The sequence below is a fragment of the Hypanus sabinus genome, chromosome 8 (genome assembly GCF_030144855.1).
Source record: "Hypanus sabinus isolate sHypSab1 chromosome 8, sHypSab1.hap1, whole genome shotgun sequence".
Lineage (NCBI taxonomy): Eukaryota > Metazoa > Chordata > Chondrichthyes > Myliobatiformes > Dasyatidae > Hypanus > Hypanus sabinus.
This window is the reverse complement of record NC_082713.1, coordinates 28,113,795-28,141,789: the sequence shown is the minus strand read 5'-3', so window position 1 is coordinate 28,141,789 and position 27,995 is coordinate 28,113,795. Positions and strand designations below refer to the sequence as shown.

At 43.8% G+C, this 27,995-nt stretch overlaps 1 protein-coding gene across 2 annotated transcripts in view; it reads right to left on the bottom strand.

Moving 5' to 3' along the window:
- LOC132397999 (transmembrane protein 164) overlaps positions 1–27,995 on the bottom strand; it is a 159,898-nt gene that overhangs the window by 51,503 nt on the left and 80,400 nt on the right. For both annotated transcript variants that reach the window (XM_059976872.1, XM_059976873.1), the window contains exon 4: positions 12,718–12,796. In XM_059976872.1, the coding sequence (XP_059832855.1) occupies positions 12,718–12,796 (79 nt within the window). The remainder of the gene's footprint in view (positions 1–12,717; positions 12,797–27,995) is intronic.

The following is a 27,995-nucleotide window of genomic DNA, read 5'->3' as shown; positions in this document are numbered from 1 at the left end:
ATTAATGTGACAGACAAGGAGGACATTCCTCTACAGCACAAGGTGAACGACGTCCTTTTTGTGTATTGAAACTCTGTTCATGCGACGACAAATCAAATACCTGCAGTGATGTTCATGAGCAGGAATCTGAGATCTCACATAGACCTCCTGAGACCAGACCTCCGGAGGGAAGTGCAGAACAGTTCAGCCAGTTGCCAAGTAAAGCAGCGAGGAGCTTCAAGATTGGACAGGAAGTCCTAAAATGTGATTACCAAGAAGACAAGTGGACACCCAGTAGGACAGCAACAGGAACTGGACCACTGATATACATATTGGATGTTGAAGGGTAGACATGGAGGTGTCATGTGGACCAGATACTAGATGCTCAATCAAAGAGCGCACCTGAGCCAACTGCATCCAACATGATGGGCACATTACAGTCACCGGACTTACCTCTCAGTGATAATGTCACTGACAGCAACGTAACACCAGAAACCGAGAACGTTGTCTTAGACAAGACACTTATCAAACCTGATGCCACTCCGCAGGTCCAGAGGCGCTATTCTGAAAGAAACCAAGCGCTACCCAAAAGACTGGATTTTTAGAACTGTGAAGGTAGTTATGGACTGTTATTGTGAAAGCATGTTTATCTAGAATTTAGGTTTATGAAAGGGAAATTGAATGTTTTGTATATATACAGTTTTATGGTGCATTAATCTAAAGGGGGAGGAAGTGCAACATATGGATCTATTTCTTTTACAGCAATGACCCTTCCCCCTCCCCCCTTAGCAGGTTGTCTACACATTCTCTCTCTTGCTGCAATGCTAATACACCAGTTAAAGCCACCCCACGCGTGTGTGCTTTTATTTAATCAATATGTAAGTTGTGCACAGACAAAACATTGAGCAACAGGCACAAAATGCAGGAGAAACTCAGGTGTGGCAGTATCTATGGATGGGAATATACAGTCAAGACAGAAGCCAGAATAAGGTAGTGGGGGAAATAGGAGAAGGAGCACAAGCTGGAAGATGATAGGTGAGAGCAAGTGAGGGAAAGGTTAGTAGGCGGGTGGGGGGGGGGGGGGGGGGAGATGAAGTAAGAAGCGGTGGAAGAGTAACCAGAATGGAAATGGAAAGAGAGAAGGAGGGAGGTGCAGGAGTCTTGATTACTGGAGGTTAGAAAAATCAATGTTCACGCCATCGGGTTGCAGGCTACACAGACAGAATGAGAGGATTTGCTCCTCCAAGCTGAGTTTGGTCTTATTGTGGAGATGTAGGACAGGTGTAACACTCGTCTCCCTTACAGGGACATGTGCCAAGAGGGAGATCAACAGGGAGGTATGTATTTGGAAGTACAAAGTGTAAAAGGGCATTCTCATAAACATACGGTGTATGTGATGTAACTTGCACAGAGGTTGTTTTGACACTGACTCAAAGCTCAAGTCTTCAATAATAAGTAAAATGCAGACATTCCTTAATGAAGGCATCTACCTGTGCTTTCCCCTTAAACATTCAAACAAGCAACCTCTCCCACCCTCAATTCATGCAGAGGTTCTTCTGCTCCCCAGTGTTTTAATTCTTTGTGGGGCTTAAATCCAGGATGACCTTCCTAATAAACTCAGAATCAGGAAATTCTGGAAATCAGAGCAAGAAAATCCGATATAGCAGGGAAGCGAGAATGGCCTGCAGCGTTCATGCAGAGTGGCTGACAAAGGTAGTGATTGTTTATTTTGAAAGGATTTTTTGAAACTTACACAAGAAAAATGGTTTTAGTTAGGCAATTCAGAACATTCTTAATCCTGTAAACAAAATATCCACTGCATTATACTGTCCATAAACACTCCAGAAGGCCATTAAGGTGGGAAGAGATCTATTTTCAACCTAGTATACTCCATGCAGGGAAAACTATAGACAACTGACAATAAATATACACAAAAAGTGATGGGAGGGAAGGAAAGGGGGATGTGAAGGGTAGTTTCTTTTTAATACACAGAGAGATGTAGGTGTGTGGAACACACTGCCAGGGGTGGTGGTAGAGGCAGATACATTAGGGGCATTTAAGAGATTCCTAGATAGGCACATGGATGATAGAGAGAAAAAAGAGGGTTAGATTGACCTTGGAGCAGGTTAAAAGGTTGGCACAACATTGTGGGTCAAATGGCCTGTACTGTGCTCTACTGTTTTATGTTCTAATCCAAAACACTTCCAATCATTTTACTTTAAGAATGACACAATGACTTCCAAAATGCTTGCATACACAACTGATCACTGCCATCTGTTTGTGGGATGTGCTTGTCATGGACTAAGGCAAATGCAGACATAAATTTTAATGATACGTTGCATGGATTGTAATTACGTACATTTATATTGCAAAAGACAAAAAGACCGTATCAAAAGTAAGGACTTGAGAGCAAAGAGTATTGCTACGGAAGTTCTAAAATCTCAATAGTTCTTATTTTATTAAGACCTTCAGTCATGAAACCACAACCTTGGCCACATTCAAGAAACGACACAAGTGGCAAGGGATTCTGCTGTCTGTCATGGGAAAAGTCATCAGCAGGGTCATCCTCATCTACCTCCCACCACTACATGTGGCCTTTATCAAACTCCCCAAAGTCTTTGATTCCATTGATCAAACAGGAATGTGGAAGACTCTCCCCAAATTCAACTGGCTACAGGAATTTTTCCCCAAATCCTGCAATTTGTGTTCCTGGCCGAAAGGGTCTATAATAGGACCAATCACTGTGTACACCAGTGAAAAACAAAGCTGCTTCACTGCTCCAGCCAATATTTGCAGGTTTTCTTGCCCCGTAATCACCCCAGTGTCACATCTCCAACCAACTTCCAGGAGGTGGAGCTAATCTTTACAACTAAAAGGAAATGGTTCAGCTATACTTGAGAACTAAAGTCATTCTCACTTCAGGGGCTTAATTATAGTATGGAGACAATACTTGTATTTGTACACAGTAGGAGGCCTAGTTCCAAACCATCATCAACTCATCTACTGAAGCATGATAAGACCTGCCTTACACTGTATATTCACAACAGGAGACCCTCTACCAACCTGCCTTCTGACAACAAAGATTTACAGTGACACCTGGGAATAGGAGCCAGTTCCCTTCTTTCAGAATTCACTGCTCAGCAGAAGCAGACAGTGAAGAGGATATGCACCAGCACAGCCATTGATCATTTGAGGAAAAGAGCATCTGAACATCAGGACCTTAGGTTTGGCACAAGAATCGTGGTCAACCAGGCAACAGTGATCCCTGCCCTCCCATATGCTTCTGGGACTTGAAGCATTTGAAGACCCAGCAAGACACTGGGAAGGTATTTTATTCAGAAATGCAGCACTATAACTGGCCTTTCAGACTCAACGATCCTACAGTAATTACACCCATGTGACCGATTAACCTTCTAATCCATATATCTTTGGAATGTGGGAGGAAATTGGAGCACTTGGAGGCAACCTGCACGCTCACAGGCAGAATGTACAAATTCCTTACAGGCAATGGTGTCATGGAACCGAGGTAACTGGTGCTGTAATAGCGTTATGCTAACCACTGTGCTACACCACCTCCATATAGTCTATCCAAATTCACTGGAAGGATAATTGAACTAATATCAATGCCCTCCCTCAGGTCAACATCTCCACCATTCAGACCTGGTCAGCTCCACTAGACAGGGCAATTGACAATAGATGCAGGAGTAGGCCATTCGACCCATCGAGACTGCATCGCCATTCAATCTGATCATGGCTGATCATCCACAATCAGTACCCCGCTCCTGCCTTCTCCCCATATCCCTTGACTCCGCTATCTTTAAGAGCTCTATCTAACTCTTTCTTGAAAGCATCCAGAGAATTGGCCTCCACTGCCTTCAGAGGCAGAGCATTCCATAGATCCACAACTCTCTGGGAGAAAAAGTTTTTCCTCAACTCCGTTCTAAATGGTCTACCCCTTTTACTTAAACTGTGGCCTCTGGTTCTGGACTCCCCCAACATCAGGAACATGTTTCCTGCCTCTAGCATGTCCAATCCCTTAATATTCTTATATGTTTCATACATGGGAAAGCCATTCAAATTCCCAAGGAGCTTTGGCACAGAAAGAGATTACTTGGCAAAGAGAGGATACAATTCAAGGACAGGCTGAAAGGCTCCAGGAAGAAATGCCAGATCCCCACTCCCCACTCCTATTCCAATTGAAGGAGGGGCATTTGGCATGGCATTGTGAAGTTGGAGTACATTCATCAGAAGCACACAGAAGTCCTGAATAAATAGTGAAAGGAGTGCACTAAACTCATTGATTACCCACCCAACTTGTCTGTCAGGGACTTACAGTCCCATCTGCACAAAAGTCTGCAGTTCCCACATTGCCCTCACCAGTCTGAAAAGATTATTGCAACTGTTAATTCAAATACTTATTACAGAAAGTATGAAGTTATATTAGGACAGAAGCTAACATGTACAATTCAACACCAAAACAATTTATGTTTCCAAGATACAGAAAAGTGTCAAGTTAAGATAAATCCTTCCCAATGAATTAGTAATTGTACAAAACATAACAGCAAATTAAGGGTTCAGGAGTCTGACTCTCCCAAAGTAACTGCTCCCTCTCCTGGCTTAATTGGTGAAAGGTACCAAATAAATGGTCGGCATTACTGTGACTAAATTCTAAATGCAAAAGTGTATTAGATTAAATTAGAATACCTTTATTTGTCCTTAAGACACAGGAGCTGAAATAGGCCATTTGGCCCATCCAGTCTGCTCTGCATGTCACACGTACGCACATGAGTGCATACATACAGTCAAATTCATCATCACCATCATTCATCATCTTGTGTCAATGACCAACACAAGCTGAATATCTGCTAGCAGCAGCCCACAAGTGTCGCCATGCTTCAGATGCCAACCCAGCATCCCCACAATTTACTAACTCTTACTAATTGGTGCTCTCTGAACTCCTGAGGGACTAAACGAGGCCAATGTGGGAAGTGCAGACACTTCTGCAAATGGGCCGGGTGCTGGGCAGCTGGGTAGTTTATGAGATGGTGTGCTCCTCCCAGTGAACTGCCTCGAGATTCCAAACACCATCTGGTGTCTTGCCGGGGAGAGAGATGAGCAGCCATGTTGCTTGAAACTGTCATCCAACTGATCGGGTGCAATGGGTGAGTTTCATCCTCAATGTCTCAATTACCAAGCGGTGAGTCCTGAGAAGAGGAAATGGTCCATGTTTGCCATGGTGCATTTGTGGATGTAGCTGTACACTGTAATAGGGTCTTAACGCCATTTATCTGACTGTTAAACACCAGCTTACATGAAAACATAACTGGAACAAAGCAAAGCAGAGAATGGTACGCATCTGGCTGAAGCAATCGATTTTACTTCCTGACCTTGCACATACAAGGTCAAACTCCTCAAAGTTTAAAGAGGGGACATTTCATTGAAAGGTATCAAACATTTAAAGACCTAGACAGAGTAGATATAGAGAGGATGCCTCCAATAGTGGGAGAGTTTAGGATGGGAGGGCACAACCTCAGAATACTAGGATGTCCCTTTAGAACAGAGATAAAGAGGAATTCCTTTTGCCAGTGGGTGGTGAATCTATGGAATTCATCATCACAGATGGCTGTAGAGGCCAAGTCACTGGGCAGATTTAAAACAGAATTTGATAGGTTTGTGATAGTAAGAGTGTCAAAGGGAGGGGGGAAGGCAGGAGAATGGGGTTGAGAGGATAAATTAATTGGACCTGCAGAGCAGAATCAACGGTCTAATCCTGCTCCTATGTCTTATGATCTTAAAGGGAATTTACATAAATAATCACCTAGCACAGGTAAATGAAGGCAGTATTGACTTTTAGTCTGTCTTTAGTTTCAATACTCTTAAAAAGCTTTTGTAACATTATCACCAGGAAAAATAGAATAGGGGTGTGGAAGCACTGATTTAACAGACAGATAGAGTAATGATCTCAGTGCTAGCCCAGCTTAATTAACTGTTGTCAAATTCGTTTCTTCATACTATTAGTCCCAGTACTTTCCATGACTAGGTCATTAGTACATTCCAAAAATATTCCTTCCTTATTCAAAACAAAAGCCAGGAAAAGAAAATGTTGAAAGAACCATAATTAAAATGAACCTGTAAAATCTTTTAAGCAAATTGGTGCTGATGACAAGTTCTTTTAAAAGTACCTAAACAACTTGTTTGGCAGGGCATAGTTATCTACACACACATTGGGTACTGCCTCCCACAGGAAGGTTCCACTGAGATTAAACAATATTAGAAAGAATGTTGATTAAATTACAACCTTCTACCATGTGTCATCCATCTATTGTTTTTAAATTTTCTATTTTCTATTGAATATTTCTCTTTAGCAGCCAGTACCTGGCACTATTGGCAAATTTCTTAGAGTCATAGAAACAGGCCCTTAGGCCCATCCAGTCCATGCCAACCTGATTTTCTACCTTGTCCCATCTATCCACACTTGCACCACGGACCTCCATAGCCTTCTAATCTATGTAGCTATCCAAACTTATCCTAAATGCTGCAATTGAACCCACATCCATCATCTTTGCCAGCAGCTCCTTCTATACTCCCATCATCCTCTGAATGAATTTCCCCTTCAGGTTCCCCTTAAATATTTCACCTTTCACCCTAAACCTGTGTCCTCTAATTCTAGTCTTTCTCAGTCTGAGGGGAAAAAGGCAGCATCCATTTATCCCACCCATATCCCTCACAATTTTGTACTTCTGTAAGTTCTCCTCTCATTCTCCTATCACTCCAGTGAATAAAGTCCCAACCTATTCAACCTTTCCCTATAACTCAGGTCCTCAAATCCTGGCAAAATCCCTGTAAATTAATTACTATGGATCTGTGGGATGCTTTGGCATTCTTGCCAAACCAGTCCTGTAAGAGCTTCAACTCGGAAAATAATTGGTTTATTAGTGAGTCAGCACACTTAACCCACTTACACATTGACTCTAACATTGTTTCATTGCTGCAAACCAGCCACAACTTGGCTATACAATCAGAACCACAGGACAAACACAAAGACACAGTTAAGAGCACGCCAGTGCAAAGAGACACTGCAGACCCCAATGCCTCACTCTTTTTTTTTCTTTCGTAAGTATAGACTAGACAAAATCATTTTTAATTGTTACAACAATAACTGTGGGTTTGAACCGGGTTTGAACCCATTATTATGACCTTCCTTGACCTCTTTACAGGTTTTGATAGTGAATTCATTTTTGGCGGCTTGGTTCTAGATTTGAAATTGGACTCATCAGCCTTGTTTCCATTCTGAGCCTCACCTGCCAAGCTCTTCACTGAATCCAACTCCGGCATGGCATAATGCATGAACAGCTCAAAATCCAGACGGTTCATCTCTAGCAGGGATCACTTAAGCCACATAAACCTTTTACGATTTGGTCACCAATTTCAACCATATATCTCTTGGTTCCACAAAACCATGTCATGTTCACCCCCTGCCTCCACCCCCACTGTGGCAACCCCAATTCCTTAGGAGTAAAGTCGCGAGCAATCATTTTGCTGAAAACTTCCGCCCATCCGCTCAATGTCACTATGACACAACAGGGTCCATTCAACTCAATCCACTCTGTCTGACTATTAATGAGTGCCAGTTCTCCACCTCACAGAAGTCTATATGGACTCTCTCTCAGAAAAGTTGGTAGTTCATGGAAACCCTTATCAACATTATTTAACACAGAGGTCACACATCAGCTGTAAACAGGGATTTCTTGTGGTAGCTGCAAAAGCACATGCACAAAGTGTTTTCTTTGATCCATCTATACTCCAATGTGTCATCATATTGGAAAGTTCCTATTTTTGCAGCTTTAAGGCTACTGCAGTGGGACTTGCCAATTTGGGACCTAATATTGACTGTAAAATAACTTTCATTTTGTACAATTTTAGCAAATACTATAAAAACACAGAATGCTGGCAGAACTCAGCAGGCCAGACAGCATCTATGGGAGGAGGTAGTGACGACGTTTCGGGCCGAAACCCTTCATCAGGAGGCATTTGTGGAATCCTGATGAAGGGTTTTGGCCTGAAACGTCGTCACTACCTCCTCCCATAGATGCTGTCTGGCCTGCTGAGTACTGCCAGCATTCTGGGTTTTTATTTATTTCCATCATCTGCAGATTCACTTGTGTTGCCTTTAGCAAATACTATGTTTACTTCTCAGTGCTTCAATATCACTGTCCAAATGGAGGCCAGTAAACATCACACACTTGTTTGTAGATTATAAGGCTATTCAGCCCATCAGGTCTGCTCCACTATTCCATCAAGGCTAATTATCCCTCTCAACTCCTGCCTTCTCACAGTAACCTTTGACGTCCTTACTAATCAAAATCCCATCAACCAACTTGGCCTCCACAGCCAAATCTACAAAGTCACCACTCTCTGGCTAAAGAAATGCTCCTTCATCTATTCTAAAGGGGCATTAATGTATCCCGAGAGTGGGTATTTTGGTCCGAGACTCCCCCATTAGAGGAAACATCTTCTCCAAGTCCATTCTATCTAGGCCTTAATAGATCTCAGTGAGAACTGCTTTCATTTTATTAACACTACGATGTTCATGGCAAAATTCAACCAAACTCCTCTTCTTGTGTATTACAACCAGGATCCCATTAGAAGTAGTTCCACTTAATGTGTTTATTTTGTTTGTTAAACCGCAGTGACCCCACTTGACACACCCCTGATCACATAAAAACTGACTGCAGTAATCACCATTTAAATCTCTTCCTTCTCAATTTGAGCACAGTTTCAGTCGCTCTTTGAGAAAACAGAAGCAAAAGCAATGCATTCCTTGTGTCCATCCACCATCTCACACGGCGATCACTGCAACATCACCATCACCTGACACATCAACTCACGTGTTGTACCATAATGAACAACAAGACCTCACTTTGCCAATCTTTTCTTGCATTTTTCACTTAAGTTCCATTGCTTCATTGTTCACATCCATTTCACATTCTTTTCCAACAGCTCATCGAAAGGTCTGAGCACCATTCTAGTCAATCCAATTACTCTTGAAGTTGCACAAAAAATAAACTGCTAGAGGAACTCAGTGGGTCCGGCGGCATCTGTAGAGGGAATTGGACAGTCAATATTTTAGGTCAAAACTCCTTATCAAATCTAGATAAAGAGTCCTGGCCCAAAACGCTGACTCCCCATTTCCCTCCACAGATATCCAGGTGAAGGGTCTTGAGCTGAAAGTACATTGTCGATCCCCCACCCGCACCGTGGAATGTGCCTGGCTTGCTGAGTTCCTTCAGTCTGTTCTTTGCTTCACGTTCCAGAATCCGCAGTCTCTTGTGTCTCAGTTTCTTATCATGGTTCTTTATAACACAAGGGATTGGTCTGGGTTTGCAGCTAATCATTTTTGCGTCTGACCCAAAGCAAATGTCTGCAAGCATTGCTGTGTCAGTCTAGCCATCCTTGAACAAGTAGTCAGTTTCAAGGTGTAACTTGGGAACATCAGTGCTGGGAACATTCTTCCAATCTCACTTGACCTCCCTCACTCCATCCTTTCCATGAAATCTGGCCTACATCCATATCCCGTTAAATGACGGGTGACTGTACTCTTTCTCTCTCTTTGCAGAGCCATATGCAACACTTCACCAGAGAAGTTTTCCAATGTAACAGCGCTTTAGACCATAAAACACAGCAGCAGAATCAGGCTCTTTAGCCCAACAACACTGCTCTACTATCTCTTCATAGTTGATGTCTTATCCTTCTCAATCCGATTCTCCTGCCTTCTCCCTGTAACCTTTGATGCCCTGACTAATCAAGCACCTATCCATCTCTGCTTTAAATATACCCAGTGACTTTGCCTCCATGGCCATCTGTGGCACTGAATGCAACAGGTTCACCACCCTCTGGTTAGAGGAACTTCTCACTTCTGTTCTAAAGGGATGTCCCTTTACAATTTGTAAACAAAACCCGCCTGTTATCCGTCTTTGGCAGCTTTGATACTTAAATGGTTGTTAAATGACACCTTTTCTTGAAAGTTTGTCTGTCTACTTCCACTTCTTCTTATGGCAACGATGTTAAAGAATAAAAATGTGTAGCAGTAAGCATAACACTATTACAGTGTCAGCGATCAGGGCTTGTTTTCCACTGCTGTTTGGAAGGAGTCTCCCCATGACCGCGTGGGTTTCCTCCGGGTGCTCTGGTTTCCTCCCACATTCCAAAGACATACAGGCGAGTAGGTTAATTGGTCACATAAGTGACACGACATCGCTGAGCCAGAAGGGCCTGTTACTGAGCTGTATCTTGAAATAAATATAAATAAGTAAATTAATATAGCTTCCTCAGCCTGGAAAATAATTGAAGTCATATGTTCACGTCAGTGACTGCAAACCACCAGGAGATGGCTCCAGCTTACCACGAGTCAGAGATCATTGGCCAGTTTCTATGAAAGACTGTAAGAGTATCCCTTCCCCACAATTCAAAATTCAAAGTCCATTTCCAAACCACCCCCCAATGATCCACAAATGATCTCTTCTGATATCAAAATTTACTTGCTAACTAATGTTGGGGTCTCGTTGTCCTGGCTTGAAACAGTTGCTCTTCCTTCAGACCTTTCATGACATTAAGAGCTCAGACACTTAATGCCATGAAAGCATGATGCACACGCAGTGCCACCTATCTGAATAGTGCCAAATATTTCATTCCATACTCCTCGTCTCTCTGCCCCATCATGTCTATTCCAATGGTCCAGCTTCCCACATCAGAGCCTTAGAGATAGATTCCCCCCTCCTTATTCTCGGCTCTCATATCATAGTTGACTGGATTCTCAACTTCCACACCATCCTACTGATTCTAGAACTCCCATTATCATCACCTTCCATCCTACCAGGCTCCATACTCTGTAATTTTCCATCTGCTTCAAGAAGATTCCATATCCTGACACATCATCTTCCCTTTCAGTATCACAGATGAACCATCCTCCTCATAAATCCCTGGTTTGCTCTTCTATCTCCAACCATTCCCCTGCTCGTGACACTTCTCCAAACAACAGCAGGAGAGACCATACGTACCCTGTTACCCCAGCCCCCCATCACACCATCCAGCGACCCATGAAATCCTTTCAAATGAAGCAAAAACTCACGTGCAATTCTTCCTATTGTTGCTGCATTCAAAGTACATTTATTATCGAAGTATATATACGATACACAACCTTGAGTTTTGTCTCCTTACAGGAAGCCACAAAACAAAGAAACCTCAAAAAGAACCCATTTTAAAAAATCATCAAACACCCAATGTGCAGGGGGGGAAAAACAATTTGTGTAAATAAACAAATGAAATTCACAAAGGTGAGTCCACAGCCACGAAGCCAGTCGTCACTGCAGCCAATCAGGTAGCCCGTTAGTGGCAGGCCACAGCCTTGGTTCGGCGCACAGATGAGTAAATCTTGCAGAGCAGCAAGCTCATGAGCTTCAGGGCTCATGATGCAGTTTCCTCAATGTTGAGGAAACTAAACAGAACACTTATGTGCAAGAGCAAGCTTAAATTCTAATTGCTGGTCAATATTATTTTCCATCCCATCTGTTTCTGACTGCAGCCTCTCACGCCTGCTTCAAAGTAACTTCAAGCAACAACATCCCACATGTTGCCTAGGATCTTTCAGACCTTGGGACTCAATATCGAATTCAACAATTTCAGAAAACCAGCCTTCTCTGTTTGATCAGTCTGATGCAAGTTCACTCACTAATCTATAACACCAACTCAGCCGATCTATCCCCATTTATGCTGCCTGGCCTGCTGAGTACTTCTAGCATTTTGCTTTTATTCCACACTTTGCACTTAAGTTTTCAAAAACCTGAAGCTGCTTTTATTTGTCTTACCACCTGATTGCTCAAGATTGTTCAGGCATGTTTCTTTATTGCCCCAGGATAGGTGTTATATTTCCATGTCAGACGATGCATTCACTCTCATCAATCTACTGTCAGAGTCGGATGGCGCCAGAGATTTTTGCAGACCCAGGCAACAACATTCTTTTCTTGTATCTCTTTTTTTCTTTTCAAGGTGGCTGGGATCCTGTTGGAGTCTGTGATCTACAGCTGCAGCTCAAACTACGGTTCTCATTCTCACTGTGTGGCCTGGCATTTCGATATTTCTAGATGCGCTCTGGAAGATGTGTGCCTTCGGGGTGCATCCCCCAGGATGATCTGGTTCCTCACCCACATTGCCAACTGTAGCGTTGTGGGAGACTGAAACGTAGAGACGGGAGGCGGTGCGAGCTGCTGTCGCAAGAAGGCCCCTGCACTCAAGGGATCCCTCCACCCCTCTCTCTCGATGGTGAGAGAGAGCCTGTCGGTCCTCGAGCCGAGGGTGGGGGGAGAAGTCTGTCTGAGATTCCGAAGTGTTCGGAGTTTTTCTGATGGACCCTGAATCATGGTCTCTTCGAGGGCTTTGCTATTGCTTGTATGGTGTGGGGGGGGGGGGGGAGGACATGGGGGGAGGGAAAGGATTGGTGCTTTGGCTGCTGCTTGTGGATGAGGGGGAAGGGACGGACTTTGGAGTTCTGACCTTTCTGTCATTCATTCTTTGTTTCCTGGAGGTCTGCGAAGAGTAAGAATTTCAGGCCGTATACTGTACACATTCTCCGGTATTAAAATGATCTATTGAACAGTAAAGTGTGTATTACCGGTATATCAATTACATAAAGGAGAAATAAATGGCAAAATGGTAAGTCAATAAAAAGTTGCACTAGCTTACCCCCTTTCCGGAGCAGATAAATTGGAACAATATAAAGTGTGACATGTTGGATATAGTAGATCTCCATCTCAAAGGGAAGCTGGACAGGAAAAAATAGAAAAGACTTGTCAAACAACAACGCTCATCTTAATCTAACCCAAACACTTCAACCGTTGGATTAGCAAGATCCTATCACACTGCTTGCTTTTAAAGGCAGCAACCAACTCATGAAGCTACTTCATTAAAGTAATGCTTAAAGTAAGGCCAACATTAATGTTATGCTGATACAACACAAGTCTTTTTAACCATACCCCTTGCATTCTGTACCATGTTACGTATTTGTAATTACTATGAGTAAGTTTTATTTTTGGAGAAACAATTTCTCCTGTTGTTATGCTCAGCTCCCCACACCGAAGGCCAGCAAGCTTGGCCAAGCTGCTGATTTACCAATCGTGGTGTGCTTCCTGTGTGTGACACTGGGTGCAATCTGTAGAATAGAGAGCTATGTGTTACACAGCTGCTTTGCCTTGAGCCCAGACCTTCTCAGCAAATGGATATTTCTTAAGGAGCTGGATGTGTCCATGTGCTGTGCCTCCGAGATTCCAGCTGTAAATAAAGGCTTTACAAGGCTTTGCAGACATTCCATCCTAACTGATCAAATCTACAGAAAGTGGCAGATACACTCCAGTCCAACACAGGCAAGACCCCCCCACCAGTGAGTACATCACACAGAGTGCTGGCAGCATCCATCAAAGACCCCATCATCCAGGCCATGCCCTCTTCTTGCTACTGTCATCAGGCAGAAGGTACAGAAACCCCTTAAGTCCAAACACCAAGTTCAGGAACAGTGATTACCCTACAACCAACCATCAGGCTCCTGACCCAGCATGAATAACTTTAATCACCACTTCTCTGAACTGATTCTAAGACTGACAAATGCACCATCAAGGACTCGTTACAACTCATCTTCCTCAGTGTTGTTTTTATTTGCACTTTGTGTTCTTTTGTACATTGGTGTTCGTCAGTCTTTACTTATTACAGTTTTTCATAAAATTCCATTATATTTCTGTTTTTCCTGTAAATGCCTGAAAGACAATGAGTCTCGGGATATTACATGGTGACATTAGCACACAGTGATAATAAATTTATTTTGTAATTTGAATAAAAGGCTTTTTTTCTGCACAAGCCTTTTAACAAGGAACAGTTGTTACAGCGCACTCCCACTTAACCGGAAGTCCCGTTTCCAGACAGGCGTACTCCTCACCTGCCAGAGGCACCTCCTGCCAGCCCAAGAACCAGGACATGTGCTTGAAGATGCGCCAACACCTGGTGATGGTTCAGGGCTAATTGTCATTCAACCATATCTAAATGCAGCTAAACTAAACAGAGATCCTTTGGGATAAGGTGCAGGACACAGTACCAACAGCCCACAGCACAGATAGCTACGACTGTGAGAAGATATAGTCACAAAAAAATATAAAGCCAAAGTCAGCCAGTGGCATGGCCTGTAGACTGATGGTGCGTGGGGCGTGGTCCGAGTACAGCTTGCCTTCCACTGAGGTGCCACAAAGTGTCCAAGATGACAACCCACCTAGCATATCACTTAACTTTATGGAAATGTACATAAAAGGAAGAACAATCATGAAGGTGTAAACTTAATCTTGATAATAAATGGTACCAGTGTGCCACAGACTGTAGAGAATGTTTTGTACATTTGCAAAATGTATAAAGTACATTTATGGAGATTGAAATGGACCACTGCCGGGGGAGGGGTGGGGGAGGCAGCTACCCAATGATAATCTTGACCACACATGTCTGGTGTGGTGAATTGGATTCAATCTACTTTGTTATGATCTTGCACCTTAATGTTTATCTGCACAGCTCTTTCTCTGTAGCTGTTACACTTTATTCTGCATTATTGTTTTACCTTGTTCTGCCTCAATGCACAGTGTAATGATCTGATTCTGTACAAACAGCATGGATGACAAGCTTTTGACTGTCCTCAGTACTTGTAACAATAATGAACCAATTCCAATTCACAACATCTCAAACTCAACAAATAACAATCTCCTCCCTCTGATATGTCCAAACCTGACTCCTTAATATTAGCTCTGACTGGATGCCAGAGACGGATAGCAATAATAGTGACATTGCACAAAGGAAAGCAATAGAAATTTCCATCATGAGGTGGATAATGTTCCATTTTACCACTTTCTGAGACAACTGAAGTTACCCATTAATATGTGCACAGTCTGCATTCGGGGTTAATTCCCACCTTAGGAGGGATGATGGTGCCCAACGGCGACTCCTTTGCTTGCATCTTCGGAAATAGCTCTATTTCCACCTTTAACATCTTCATTTTTCCCTTTCAGGGTTCTTTTAAAGACACTGACCTGGAGGCTTCGGTTCTTTGCAGGAATGGGACACGTTCTCGGGGTTTCACGACTGGCTGTTATTCGACATGCCAAGGGTTTGGCCTGAGAGTCTCGATCGTGTTCAGAGGCCTACGATCTCGGGGCTCGGGAGATGGGCGGATCGAGGGTCGGCGTCGCGGCAGGAGGTTCGTGTTTCTTCAGGGAGGCCGGAAAATCTTTTACTTGGGCCCGAAGACCCGAGGATTTTACGATCTTCAGACACAGAGCTCGAAAAAAGCAACAAAACAGACTTTTAACATTGTAAACCAGCAGGTTGCTGTTATATCTCCCGCTCGCTGTGAAAATGGGGGACACCTCCCTCTCCTTTGGCAGGAAGAGAGAGAACCTGTGGTTTGTCGAATGTCGGATGAAATGTGAAGCCTTTGGGGTAACTTTGTTCTGTGTCTTTGCTATTACTTAGCCCATGCTTGGGCTCAGTGATGGTACCGATGCACTTCTTTTGCTGGTGTGGGGGGGGGGGGGGATTGTCGTTTGCTGCTGCTTACGTGCGGGAGGGGGATCTTTTGGGTTCTCATGTTTAATTCATTCTTTGGGGCACTTCTCTGTTTTTGTGGATGTTTGTGAAGAAAAAGCATTTCACCATGTATATTGTGCCCCAATAGGCAGACTGCGGGCCAGGTCCGTACCGCGAGAACCAAATGTCTGGACCACGCCGACCCATTACGTGAACGCCCCTGTCATAACATGTAAATAAAGCGCGCGCTGTTCTAATTTATTTTAACCTATCCCACACCGTACACTTGACCTACACCCCCATAGAGTGCGCAACCTACCGTGTGCTCTCTACAGTCTTCTACTAGACAATGGCACGCACCAGCTACCCGCCTGTCATCTGAGAAGCGAGTCTGTCCTCTAAGCGAATTGTTACCAGCAGTAAGTCGCAGACCCTAAACCAAGAACAACATGGCCTGCGCGAAAAAGCGCAAAGTCGACCCGGAAAACTGTCAGTTCAACTCTGACTGGACTGATCAGATTGATTTTATTTTACCGGACTATGCCAATGCTAAACTGACATGCTTGATATGCATGCAATCTGTAGCTGTCTGCAAATCAGAAAATCTAAAGCAGCACTTCAACACTATGCATGCTGCCAGTTTTAAAGTCAACTACCCTGCAAAGTCGTATCAATGCAAACAAAAAATTGCAAATATGATATCATATAAGCACTCTTTTTCTACTATCTGTAAGTCAACATCTGCACAAGAGAGCACAACAGCTGCATCATTGTAGGTGTCAGGGAAGCTTGCCAAAACTGAGAAGCCATTCGCTGATGCCGAGTTGATTAAAACGTGTGCAATTGATATGGTTGGCGAAGTTTTAAGCCATGATGAGAAAACCAAGAAAAGGGTTGTGGAGCTATTAAAGATGGTGCCATTGTCGGCTAACACGGCAACAAGAAGAGTAGAGGTTTTAACGGAGGAGTGTTTTTCCAATCTACTCACCGATTTGGAGAAAGCTGAAGCCATATCACTAGCCAGAGACTTGTCCTGTGACCGAACCGAAATGGAAGCGCTATCTGTGTTTGCAAGATTTTTTGATAGGAAGACCTTTCAGGAAGAGCTACTTTGTTTGTTTCCTCTGTCTGGGCGCACAACTGGGGAAATAATTTTTAACGAATTGACAGTTCTTTCAAAAGAATGGCTTGGATGTGAGCAAAATTGTGTCCGTAGTCACCGACGGGGCTCCGTCGATGGTGGGACAACACAAGGGCTTGGTAAGCAGGTTTGCCGCTGTTAACCCGGCACTCTTAGCATTTCATTGCACTATTCACAGATCAGTGTTATGCGGTAAACTGTGTGGGGAAATGAAAGAGGTGATGGGTACTGTGACGAGACTGGTAAATTTCATTTGTGAGAGTTCTAGTCTGCAACATCACCTTTTCAGAGCATCGCTGGAGGAGATGTCAGTGGAACAGAAATATCTTTTGCTGCAGAATGACGTTCGCTGGCTGAGCAAAGGCCGCGTGTTGGAGAGGGTGTGCGACCTGTGCGATGAGCTGGTGTCATTTTTATCCAGCCTGCAGAGCCAAAAAGCCCAAGGATTTAAGAGGTTTTTAAGTGACAAGAAGGTGATGGCACATGTTCTTTTTTTGTGTGACATCATGTCTCATCCAAATCAACTTAATCTGCAATTACAAGGCAACAACCTCACTGTTGCGGACATGTACGAGGCGTTTGAAGCTTTCCAGTCAAAGGTGAATTTTTTGGAGAGAGACATTCACTTTGTCAGTTACACTTTCCACGTCCGCGGGAGTGTTGCCAGAAGAACAAAATGTGGGAGGATCCAGTGATGAAGGATTTCATGACGAGCCTGGCAGAAAACTTCAGGGCACGATTTGAAAGCTCACCTGAACTCTGAGGTGACATCCTCCTCTTCCTGAGACAGCTGTTCTCCATTTCAGCTGACGGCCAGTGGACTGCAGAGGCCAAAAGGCTGGTGCCTTCCATAGCTGAGGCAACTTTTCAGATGGAGGTCTTAGAAATGGGAACATCTGATTTGCTCAAAGCACAACACAAGGACGTTGGGGTGAGTGAGTTTTGGATCAACGTGTTTCCCCAAGCTCAATTCAAAAACACGAGAGCTATTGCAATGCTCCTACTCACACTGTTTCCCTCCACGTACATGTGTGAGTCATCGTTTTCTTCAATGAACGCTGTCAAGAACCAGGACAGAAACAGACTCTCCAATGCACATCTTGGACAGTGCCTCAGGATTGCCACAACAGAATACAGGCCCGACATCAGAAAGATTGCCTCATCCCGTCGCTGTCACTTCTCTCACTGATTGGTGAGTGAATCAATTTATTTTTGTCCATTTGTCAATCTTATTGTGGTATAATAATATTACAACTACAATAATACTGTTAATTTCATTTATAGCTACACTTCATACTTCAAGTGCTACATAGCTTAATTAAAAAGAACAAATAGATTAAAGGAGAGAACAGAAACAGAGGAAAAGGCAGTACTACTAAAACCCTTTGTGTGGAAGTGGTGAAGTGGGTGTGTGTGTGTGCGTGTGCGTGTGTTTTTTTTACGTCCCAGATGAGTTCTCAATGTGACAGTGGACAGTTGTGATAGCTAGCGTCATAATTAAATGGTCGGTTTTGGACTTATTTTGTTTCAAGAGTGCATTTTTATTTCTTGTGTGACCCACAATACAGGCTTTGAGATCCCAGGCCTAAATTATTACTACTACCACTACTAATAATAACGATGATAATAATAATAATAATCATCATCATGGTAATAGCAGCAACATCTACCCATAAAACAACTTTCTGACGCAAAGAAACAACGACCCTGGATGTTTTGGCCCTTAGCTTGGCATGCTTGACATAACTTGGCCCTTGTGGAAAACTAACTGGGGAACCCTATCGTATACATTTCTCGGGCATTAAATTTGACCTTTGAACCTTGAACCACTGTCCGTAAGGAGCTTGTACATTCTCCCCGTGACCATTGGTTTTCCTCTATGGGTCATAGAGTCATACAACAGTACAGCACGGACACAGGCCCTTCAGCCCATCTAGTCCACACTGAACTATTAACATGCCCGGAACCATCAACCTGCACCCAGACCATAGCTCTTTGGTTCCCTCACATCCATGTACCCTCTCAAATTTCTCTTAATATTGAAATCAAACCCAAATCCACTACTTGCACTGGTAGCTTGTTCCACACTCTCACCACGCTGTGAGTGAAGAAGTTTCCCCTCATGTTCCCCTTAAACATTTCACCTTTCACTCTTACTCCATGAACTCTAGTTGTAGTCTCATCTAACCTCAGTGGAAAAAGCTTGCTTGCATTTAATCTATCTATACCCCTCATAATTTTGTATACCTCAATCAAATCTCCTCTCATTCTCTTATGCCTGGTCTTCTCCGTGTTCAAACTTAGGTGGTTGTTCTCACATCAGTCCGCCAGCCGCTCCACTTCCCCTCTGTACTCCGCTCATCATCATTATCGATGAGGCCAGCCACTGTTGTACCATCCGCAAACTTTCTTTTGAGCTGAATCTTGCAACAGAGCCACGTGTCAGTAGTGTGGAGAGCAGCAGGCTGAGCGCAAAGCCCTGGGGAGCACCTGTGCTGCCCACACAGACTGACTGCGGCCTTTCTGTTATGAAGTCCAGGATCCAGTCGCTGAGGGAGGTGTTGAGACCCAACGAGGACAGTTTCCCCACCAGCTGCTGCATTTTGATGGTGTTAAAGGTCAAAGTGAAGTCTACGAACAGGAGCCTGGCATATGAGACCCCATTTTCCAGGTGGGACAGGACAGAGTGGAGGCATCATCAGTGGATCGATTTGAGCCATAAGCGAACTGGAAAGGGTCCAAGCCATGAAACGACACATTTCATTTATGTTTCAATGTACATGTGGCAAAAAGAGCTCATTTCAATCAGCCTCAATGCACAGTTTGAAAGCTTCCATCAGTCAGTGCTCAAGTTAAAATGTTTTTCTAATGCCAATGGAACTTGTGCTGCAGCATTAGCTAAAGATTGAAAGATTAGCTTTATACGTCACACGTACGTTGAAACATACAGTGAAATGTGTCATCTGCTTCAACGACCACCATAGCCCAAGAATGCACTGTGGGCAGCTCAAAAGTGTTACCTTACTTCCAGTACCAACTTACTAACCCACAGGAGTTTGGAATGTGGGAGGAAACCAGAGCACCCAGAGGAAACGCACACAATCACTGGGAGAAGGTACAAACTCCTTCCAGACAGCGGTGGGAACTGAACCCTGATCGCTGGCACTGTAAAGTGCTACACTAACTGCTGTGCTACTGTGCTGCCCCTTCCAGCTATCAGTTTCAATGAAGTAGTGGTGAGCGAAGACCTGGGAAAATTAGGGCTCATTCAAGTGTTTAAATGTAAGAGAAAAACCTCTTGCTCAGACTGAGCTCTTCTCAGCACGGCCACATGGTGGGGCTGGCCTGTTTTGTTCTGCTCTGGCCCTGACCCTTTTTGTGGAGAGCCAAATGCCAAGTGGTCATCAGGCAGCGGTCGGGTCAGGTTTCTATAGCAGGACTGAATCTAAATGCAAGGGACAGCTTTTCAAACTCAGGAACTGAGGGGCGCCAACACCTCGGAGGGGTTAATTTCACTCAGAGGAAAGGACTGACAGAGGGAGGGAAAACAGACTTTCACAATAAAGAGGCCTCAAACTCTGGTTCTGACCACAACACAGCGGAGGGCACGGTGACATTTCAAATCCTCTGTAAACAGACACTACAGCAGAGCTGCATGGGAGTTAGTGTGCTGCCTCAGAACTGAGAGTCCCAGGCTCGATCCTGATCTTAGATACTTGTCTGTGTGCAAATTCTGCAATCCCCTCACGATCACACATCAGGGTTTTTCCCCGGATGACTTGGGCTTTCCTCTCATATCCCCAAGATGTGCTGGCTTGGTTAATTACCTGCTACAAACGACCACCTAGGGGCAGATAACAGAAATAAAAGGGGTAGCTGATGGACATATGAGTGAATTAAGTTGCAGGGCTACAACAAAATTATCCAGGCTTTGTGGAAAAACTGATGGGATTGCCCAACAGCGAACTTCCCAGGCCTGAGAGCAAATCAAAGTATCAGGGCCCGGGTCCGAGAATGAGGAATGAACCGAGATTTGGCCAATTTAACGCCAGGCCAGATTGAAAAGGTCAGAATGTCGGGCTGGCAGCACAGGGCAGCCCAGCGCTCAGCTCACTGCTCAGCAAGGTTTACTTCTCTTCGTGATGAACTGAAGCTGTGGTCTGCAACTAATGGGCTCCTGGATTGTCTGCGACTGACTTCGTGGCTGTAAACTCACATTTGTAAACTTTAGTCCTGAATGCTATTTGCTTAGTTTTTATTGTTTGCATGATTTGTTCTTTATTTTGCACGTTGGGGGGTTTGACAGTCTTTTTCAATGGGTTCTATTGGGTCTCCTTATGTCGTGACTGCTGTAAGGAGGTGAATCTCAAGTATGTATACTATATATGCATATAGTATACATATTTTGATAATAAATGTACTTTCAATCATCAATCTAGAGCCCATGACACTCAGGGACTAAAGCTATACAATTTTTCTTTGAAACTCTTATGGTTTTCTGCTAGAATAATTATAATAATGAACTAGAATAAAAGGGGGCACGGTAGCATAGTGGCTAGCATGACACTTTACAGTACCAGCAGTCTGGGCTCAGTTCCCACTGCTGTCTGTAAGGAGTTTGTACGTTCTGCCTGTGACCGCGTGGGTTTCCTCCTGGTGCTCCTGTTTCAGTCCACAGTCCAAAGACTTACCAGCTGGGAGGTTAATCAGTCATGGTAAATTGTCCCATAATTAGGCTAGGATTAAATCAGGGGTTTCTGGGTGGTGTGGCTTAAAGGGCCTACTCTGTGCTGTATCCCAATGAATAAACAAAAACTAAAAGTTCCATATGTGCTGTGGTCTGTGTTTTGTACCGTGGTCCCAGAGGAACGCTTTTTCACTTGGCTGTGTTCATGTATATGGTTAAATGACAAATAAACGTGAACTGAGTGGCTTTCTTCTGTGTTGCACAAAGAATATGATGCAAGAAGGGCACGTGCATTAAAAACTGTGCACACCATGTCTATACAAAAGTAAATGATGTTTGCTGAAATTTTCTTGAATAGGAAATAGGAGTTTCCTCCCTTCCAAAGTAATATAGGACTTTAGCCTTCTTCATCACGCACAATGTTTTTATAATATAACAATCAACAGTAACATTTCACATAGTTGACCCCCTCCCCCCATTACAGGAAGGGTTGCACTCCTAGAAAATAGACTCTACCATGAGTTCCATCAAGAAAGCACGATAACTTTTCTGATGTTGTGTTTACTTTTCTACCCCATACTATTTCTGTGACAGCAGATTTTATTCCACGTCACGGCTTCTGAGTGAAACACAAATTGGAAAAAAGCACATTGTGATTTATTTCTCCCACTCTCGTGCACAGATTTCATGGGAGTCATCTGAACAGCACCAATGAATGGACCAGCTACTTTGGTTTCCATTTCTTACTAAATCAATTGCACAATTGCCACTGATCTGAAAAAGAAATGCGGAACAAGATTGATATGCACATTAAATGAAAATTTAAACCCAGGTTTTCCAACCAGAATTATGCAGACATAGACTGTTTGAAAAACTGGGCTGCATTTGAAAAAGTCAAATCTCTGAAACTTTGACTAAGTTGTCGACGAATGGTTTAAATTCTGCACAGGACAACCCTCAGTTTCAGGGATATAGACATAAAATACACTAGCAATACCTCCTGTGCCTAATAAAGTGGCCCTGAGTGTACGTCCGTAGACTCCTGCTGCTTTAGTCCACTAATTCAAGATTCAACGTGTTATGCACTCAGAGATGCTTTTCTGCACACCACTGTTGTAGCAGGTGGTTATTTGACTTACTGTCATCTTCTGGTTAGCTTGAACCAGCCTAGCTATTCTCCTCTCAACAAGGCTTTTTCTCCTATTAAACTGACCCTCAACTGATTTTTTTTTTTGTTTCTCACGTTTTTCCTCTGTAAACGCTAGCGGCTGTCGTGTGTGGAAAACCTAAAGAGAGCAGCAATTTCTAAGATACTCAAACCACCCCATCTAGCACCAACAACCATTCCATAAAATTACTTCCAAATTCTGATGTTTGGTCTGAACAACAACTGAACCTCTTCACCATAGCTGTATGCTTTTATGCATAGAATTGCTGTCACATGATTGGCTGATTAGCTATCTCCATTAATAAACAGGCGTACCCAATATAGTGGCCACTAAGGGGAATCCACATTGGAACTTCAAGCAGAATGTGTTGAAAAACCCAGTCCTTTAGTATTAAATCACTTAGTCTAAAATGGTCATAAGGGTATTTGAGCACAACCTGTGAGAAGCCAGTTTAAAGCAGCACATAGTGAAATGTAGCAGCTAAAACAGCTCTGAACATTTTAATCCCAATTCCAGAGCAATTTAGCAGTTGCCTTGGTGGGGCAACAAGCAAGGTGCTGCAGGAAATCTGTTGGTCAGAGAGCTGATGTTTCAGGTGCAGATCCTTCTTCTGGACTGATTCTGGCACCTGCAGCCTCTTGTGTCCCAGGATAACTTACAGGGGATGGCTTGCATTCTAATTTAGCCCAGCTAGTGATTCTGGCAATGCCAATGCTTCCTGCACAATCCTACCCACATGAAAAATGGGCACTGAGTGAAGGAGAATGCAGCTACAAAAAACACAAAACCACAAGTTACCGCAATGAAGAGACACAGGCAGTGAAAATGGCACAGCTTGTTTTTATTCACTGACAGGAGCTGAGTTTGCCGGCAAGACTGGCGTTCCTTCCCATAAAATGTGGAGGCATGCCAGCTTCTTGAACAGCTGCAAGGCAAGGCATCTGTGTTAATGTAACACCTTTAATACAAGTGGAAACTCTGGCGAGTGTGTGGAGAAGATTTACCAGGATGCTACCTGAACTAGAGAGCGTGTCTTATGAAGTGGTAGGGCTTTTCTCTCTGGGGTAAAGGAAGATAAGAGGTGACTTGATAGAGGTGTACAGGATAATAAGAGGCATAGATCGAGTGGATAGCTAGGCACATTTTACCAGTGCAAAGGTGGCTAATATGTGGGGGCATAATCTTAAGGTGATTGAAGGGAAGTAGAGAGGTCAGAGGTAAGTTTTTTGTTTTTACAACAGGGGTACGGGGTTGATGGTAGAGGCAGATACATTAGGGGCATTTTAGAAACTCTGAGATAAGCACACAAGACCATAAAACTTGGGGCAGAATTAGGCCATTCAGCCCATTGAATCCACTCTGCCATTCCATCATGGCTGATTTACTATCCCTCTCAACCCCATTCTCCTGTCTTCTCCCCATAACCTCTGACGCTCTTACTAATCACTATCAACCTCCAATTTTAATATACCCAATGAACAGGCCTCCACAACCATGTGTGGCAATGAATTTGACAGATTCACGACCCTATGGCAAAAGAAATTCCTCTTCAACTGTTCTGAATGGGCATCCCCCTATTCTGAGGCTGTGCCCTCTGGTGCTAGACTCTCCCACACTGAGGAAATATCCTCTCCACATCCACTCTGTCTAGGCCTTTCAAAATTCGCTAGGTTTCAAAGAGATCCCCCACCCCACCCCCATTCTTCCAAACTCCAGTGAGTACAGGCTGAGAGTCACAAATGCTCCTCATATGTTAACACTTTTATTCCTGGAATCGTTCTGGTGAACCATCTTTTGGACCTTCTCCAATCCCTGTACATTTTTAATTTAAGTGCAATCGTGAAGAATAGCCAGATCAGAAATGCTGATCAAGTCGACTAGTTCCCAAGGAGAACTCTGATAGGCCAATCAGACGGTTCACCGCTGCTCAGCAATAGAACATAAAAAAACGTATGTACAATTAAGAAACATTAAAAAAATAGTAGAAACACTGGAGTCACGATGATCATGATGAAGTCTGCTGGAGAGAGACATTTATACACTTGCTGTCCTCCATAATTCAGAGAAATTGACGGATAAGGTTACAGGGTGACAAAACGTGACAGGAGCACTTGGAACTAAAACTAATCCCTACCGGGAGAAAACAGCACCTGATCCTTCCGCACTGTTCTCCAGCAGTTTAAGGACTAAGTCCAACCAGAACTTAACTCACAAGTGCTCTTGAAAGTCAGGTATTAACCCTACCTGCCAACAACCAAGCATTCCCATCCTGGTTGCAGATGTTTCCAACCCCATCATCTGGAAGACTGTTCCAAATTCTGATAGCACAGTGAAGGAAGCTTCTTTCCAGTGTGTAGGTTCTCGCATCAGGCATAGAAACAGCATGAGCAGGCATCGATAAACTTGATCGTGTGGTGCACCGTCTCTCATAAGATGAAGGCATCTTTAAAATAAGGGGGCTAAAACTGCTCACAAGTGTGGTCTGACCAATTCCTTATAAAGCCTCAGTATTACATCCTTGCTTTTATATTCTAGCCCTCTCAAAATGAATACTAACATTGCATTTGCGTTCCTCACCAACTCAACCTACAATTTAACCATCAGCGAATCCTGCATGATGACCCTTTGCACCTCTGACTTTTCAATTATCTCCCCATTTAGAAAATAGTCTACATCTTTATTCCTTCTGTGAAAGTACATGACCATACACTTCCCTACACTATATTCTATCTGCTGCTTCTTTGCCCATTCTCCCAACCTCAGTACTTCTGCAGACTCACTGCTTCCTCAACACTGCCTGTCCCTTGTATTGTCCCCAGTCTTGGCCACAAAGCCATGAATTCCATCATCCAAATCACTGGCATACAGCATAACGTGAAAAGAGGCGATTCTCCAGCACCAACTTCAGTGGAACATCACTAGTCACCAGCAACCAACCAGAAAAGGCCCTCTTTATTCCCACTTCTTGCCTTCTGCCAGTCTGGCAATATTCTACCTATGCTGGTATCTTCCCAGTAATACCATGGGCTCTTCACCTCGTTAAGCAGCCTCATTTGTGGCATCTTGTCAAAGGTCTTATGAAAATTCAAGTAAACAACATCTACTGACTCTCTTCTGTCTATGGTGTATGTTAGTTCCTCAAAGAGCTCCAAAAGATGTGGCAGGCACAATTTTCCCTGAAGGAAACATGCTGACTATGGCCTATTTTATCATGTTCCCCCAAATACCCTGAAACATCATCCTAAATAATGGACTCCAACATCTTCCCAACCATTGAAGTAAAGCTAACTGGCCTATATTTTCCTTTCTTCAGTCTCCCTCACTTCTTAAAGAATACAGTGACATTTGCAGTTTTCCTGTCCTCCACACCCATCCCAGAATCTAATGATTCCTGAGTGATCATTACTAGTGCCTCAACAATCTCTTCAGCCACCTCTTTCAGTACCATGGGGTGTAGACCATCTGGTCCAGGGGACACATCTAACTTCAGATCTTTCAGCTTCCTAAGCACCTTCTCAGTAATAGCAACTACACTCATTTCTGCCCCCTGACACTCTCCAATCTCTAGCAAACTGCTGGTGTCTTCCACAGTGAGGGCTGATGCAAAATACATTAAGTTTGTCTGCCATTTGTCCCCCATTACTACCTCTCCAGCATCATTTTTCCAGCAGTCCAATATCCACTTTTACTCTTTACACGTCTGAAAAGTATTTTTGCTATCCTTTTACTGAAATAGACATTCAATGGAGAGTATCCCTGTGGCTGTTCCTCTCTGTTTGGATGCAGTATGCTACCACCAAAACTGGACCCCCTACAATTCGCCTACCGACACAACTGATCGACAGATGATGCAATAGCCACTGCTCTAAATACCATCCTTACACATCCGGAGAAGAAGGATGCTTATGTGAGAATGATGTTCTTGGACTACAGTTCAGCATTCAACACCATAATTCCCTCTAGGCACAACCGGAAGCTCAGAGACCTCGGCCTTCACCCTAACTTGTGCAGCTGGATCCTGGACTTCCTGTCAGATCGCCGGCAGGTTGCAAGAGTGGGCTCCCTCATCTCCACCCCTCTGACTCTCAACACAGGAGCCCTTCAGGGTGTGAACCTCCTTTACTCCTTGTATACCCATGACTGTGTCGCCACCCTCAGCTCTAATCTGCTAATTAAATTTGCCGACGACACTACATTGATTGGCCTAATCTCAAACAATAACGAGATAGCCTATAGGGAAGAAGTTATCTCTCTGACACAGTGATGTCAAGAAAACAACCTCTCCCTCAATGTTGCAAAATCAAAGGAGCTGGTTGCAGATTACAGGAGGAATGGAGACGGACTAACCCCTATTGACATCAATGGGTCTGGGGTTGAGAGGGTGAACAGCTTTAAGTTCCACAGCATCCACATCACCGAGGACCTCACGTGGTCTGTACACACCAGCTGTGTGGTGAAAAAGGCACAACAGCACCCCTTTCACCTCAGACGGTTGAGGAAGTTTGGTATGGGCCCCCATATCCTATGAACTTTCTACAGGGGCACAATTGAGAGCATCCTGACTGGCTGCATCACTGCCTGATATGGGAACTGTACCTGCCTTAATTGCAGGGCTCTGCAGAGAATGGTGTGGACAGCCCAGTGCATCTGTAGATGTGAACTTCCCATGATTCAGGACATTTACAAATACAGGTGTGATAAAAGGGCCCGAAGGATCATTGGGGACACGAGTCACCCCAGGCACGGTCTATTCAAGCTGCTACCATCCAGGAAACAGTACCGCAGCATAAAAGACAGGACCAACAGGCTCCAGGACAGCTTCTTCCACCAGGCCATCAGACTGATTAACTCACACTGATTTGAGTGTATTTCTATGTACATTGACTGTTCTTTTTATTATAAATTACTATAATTACACATCGCACATTTAGACAGAGACAGAATGTAAACATTTTTACTCCTCACGTATGTGAAGGATGTAAGAAATAAAGTCGATTCAATTCATTAGTAAGTATACTGCCTTGAATACTTATGGTGGGGGAGCAACCTGCCAGGTGGGTTGGGGGAATGGCAGTGACCGGGTCTGAGGCACCGAGTCTGGGTTCTGTGGCTCAGAAGGGAAGTGGGGAGGCCTTGCTGAGAAGAGGAATGCAGTGGTGATACAGAAGATCGCAAGAGACAGTCGGATGGTGTGTTGTAGGTCAGAGAAAAATGAAGTCCTATGTTGGAGGGAAGGGTTAAATTGGTTGTAGGGTGAGTTACAACATCGTAGGCAGAAGAGCCTGTATTATGTTGTACTGTTCTACGTTCTATAATGAATGATGTACAAACCCATCCTAACAGAGCAGTAAACAGCATTCTATCATTTAGCAGTGTCTCCTGTTCATATGCTCAGCTTTCCAGATCTCTCGAT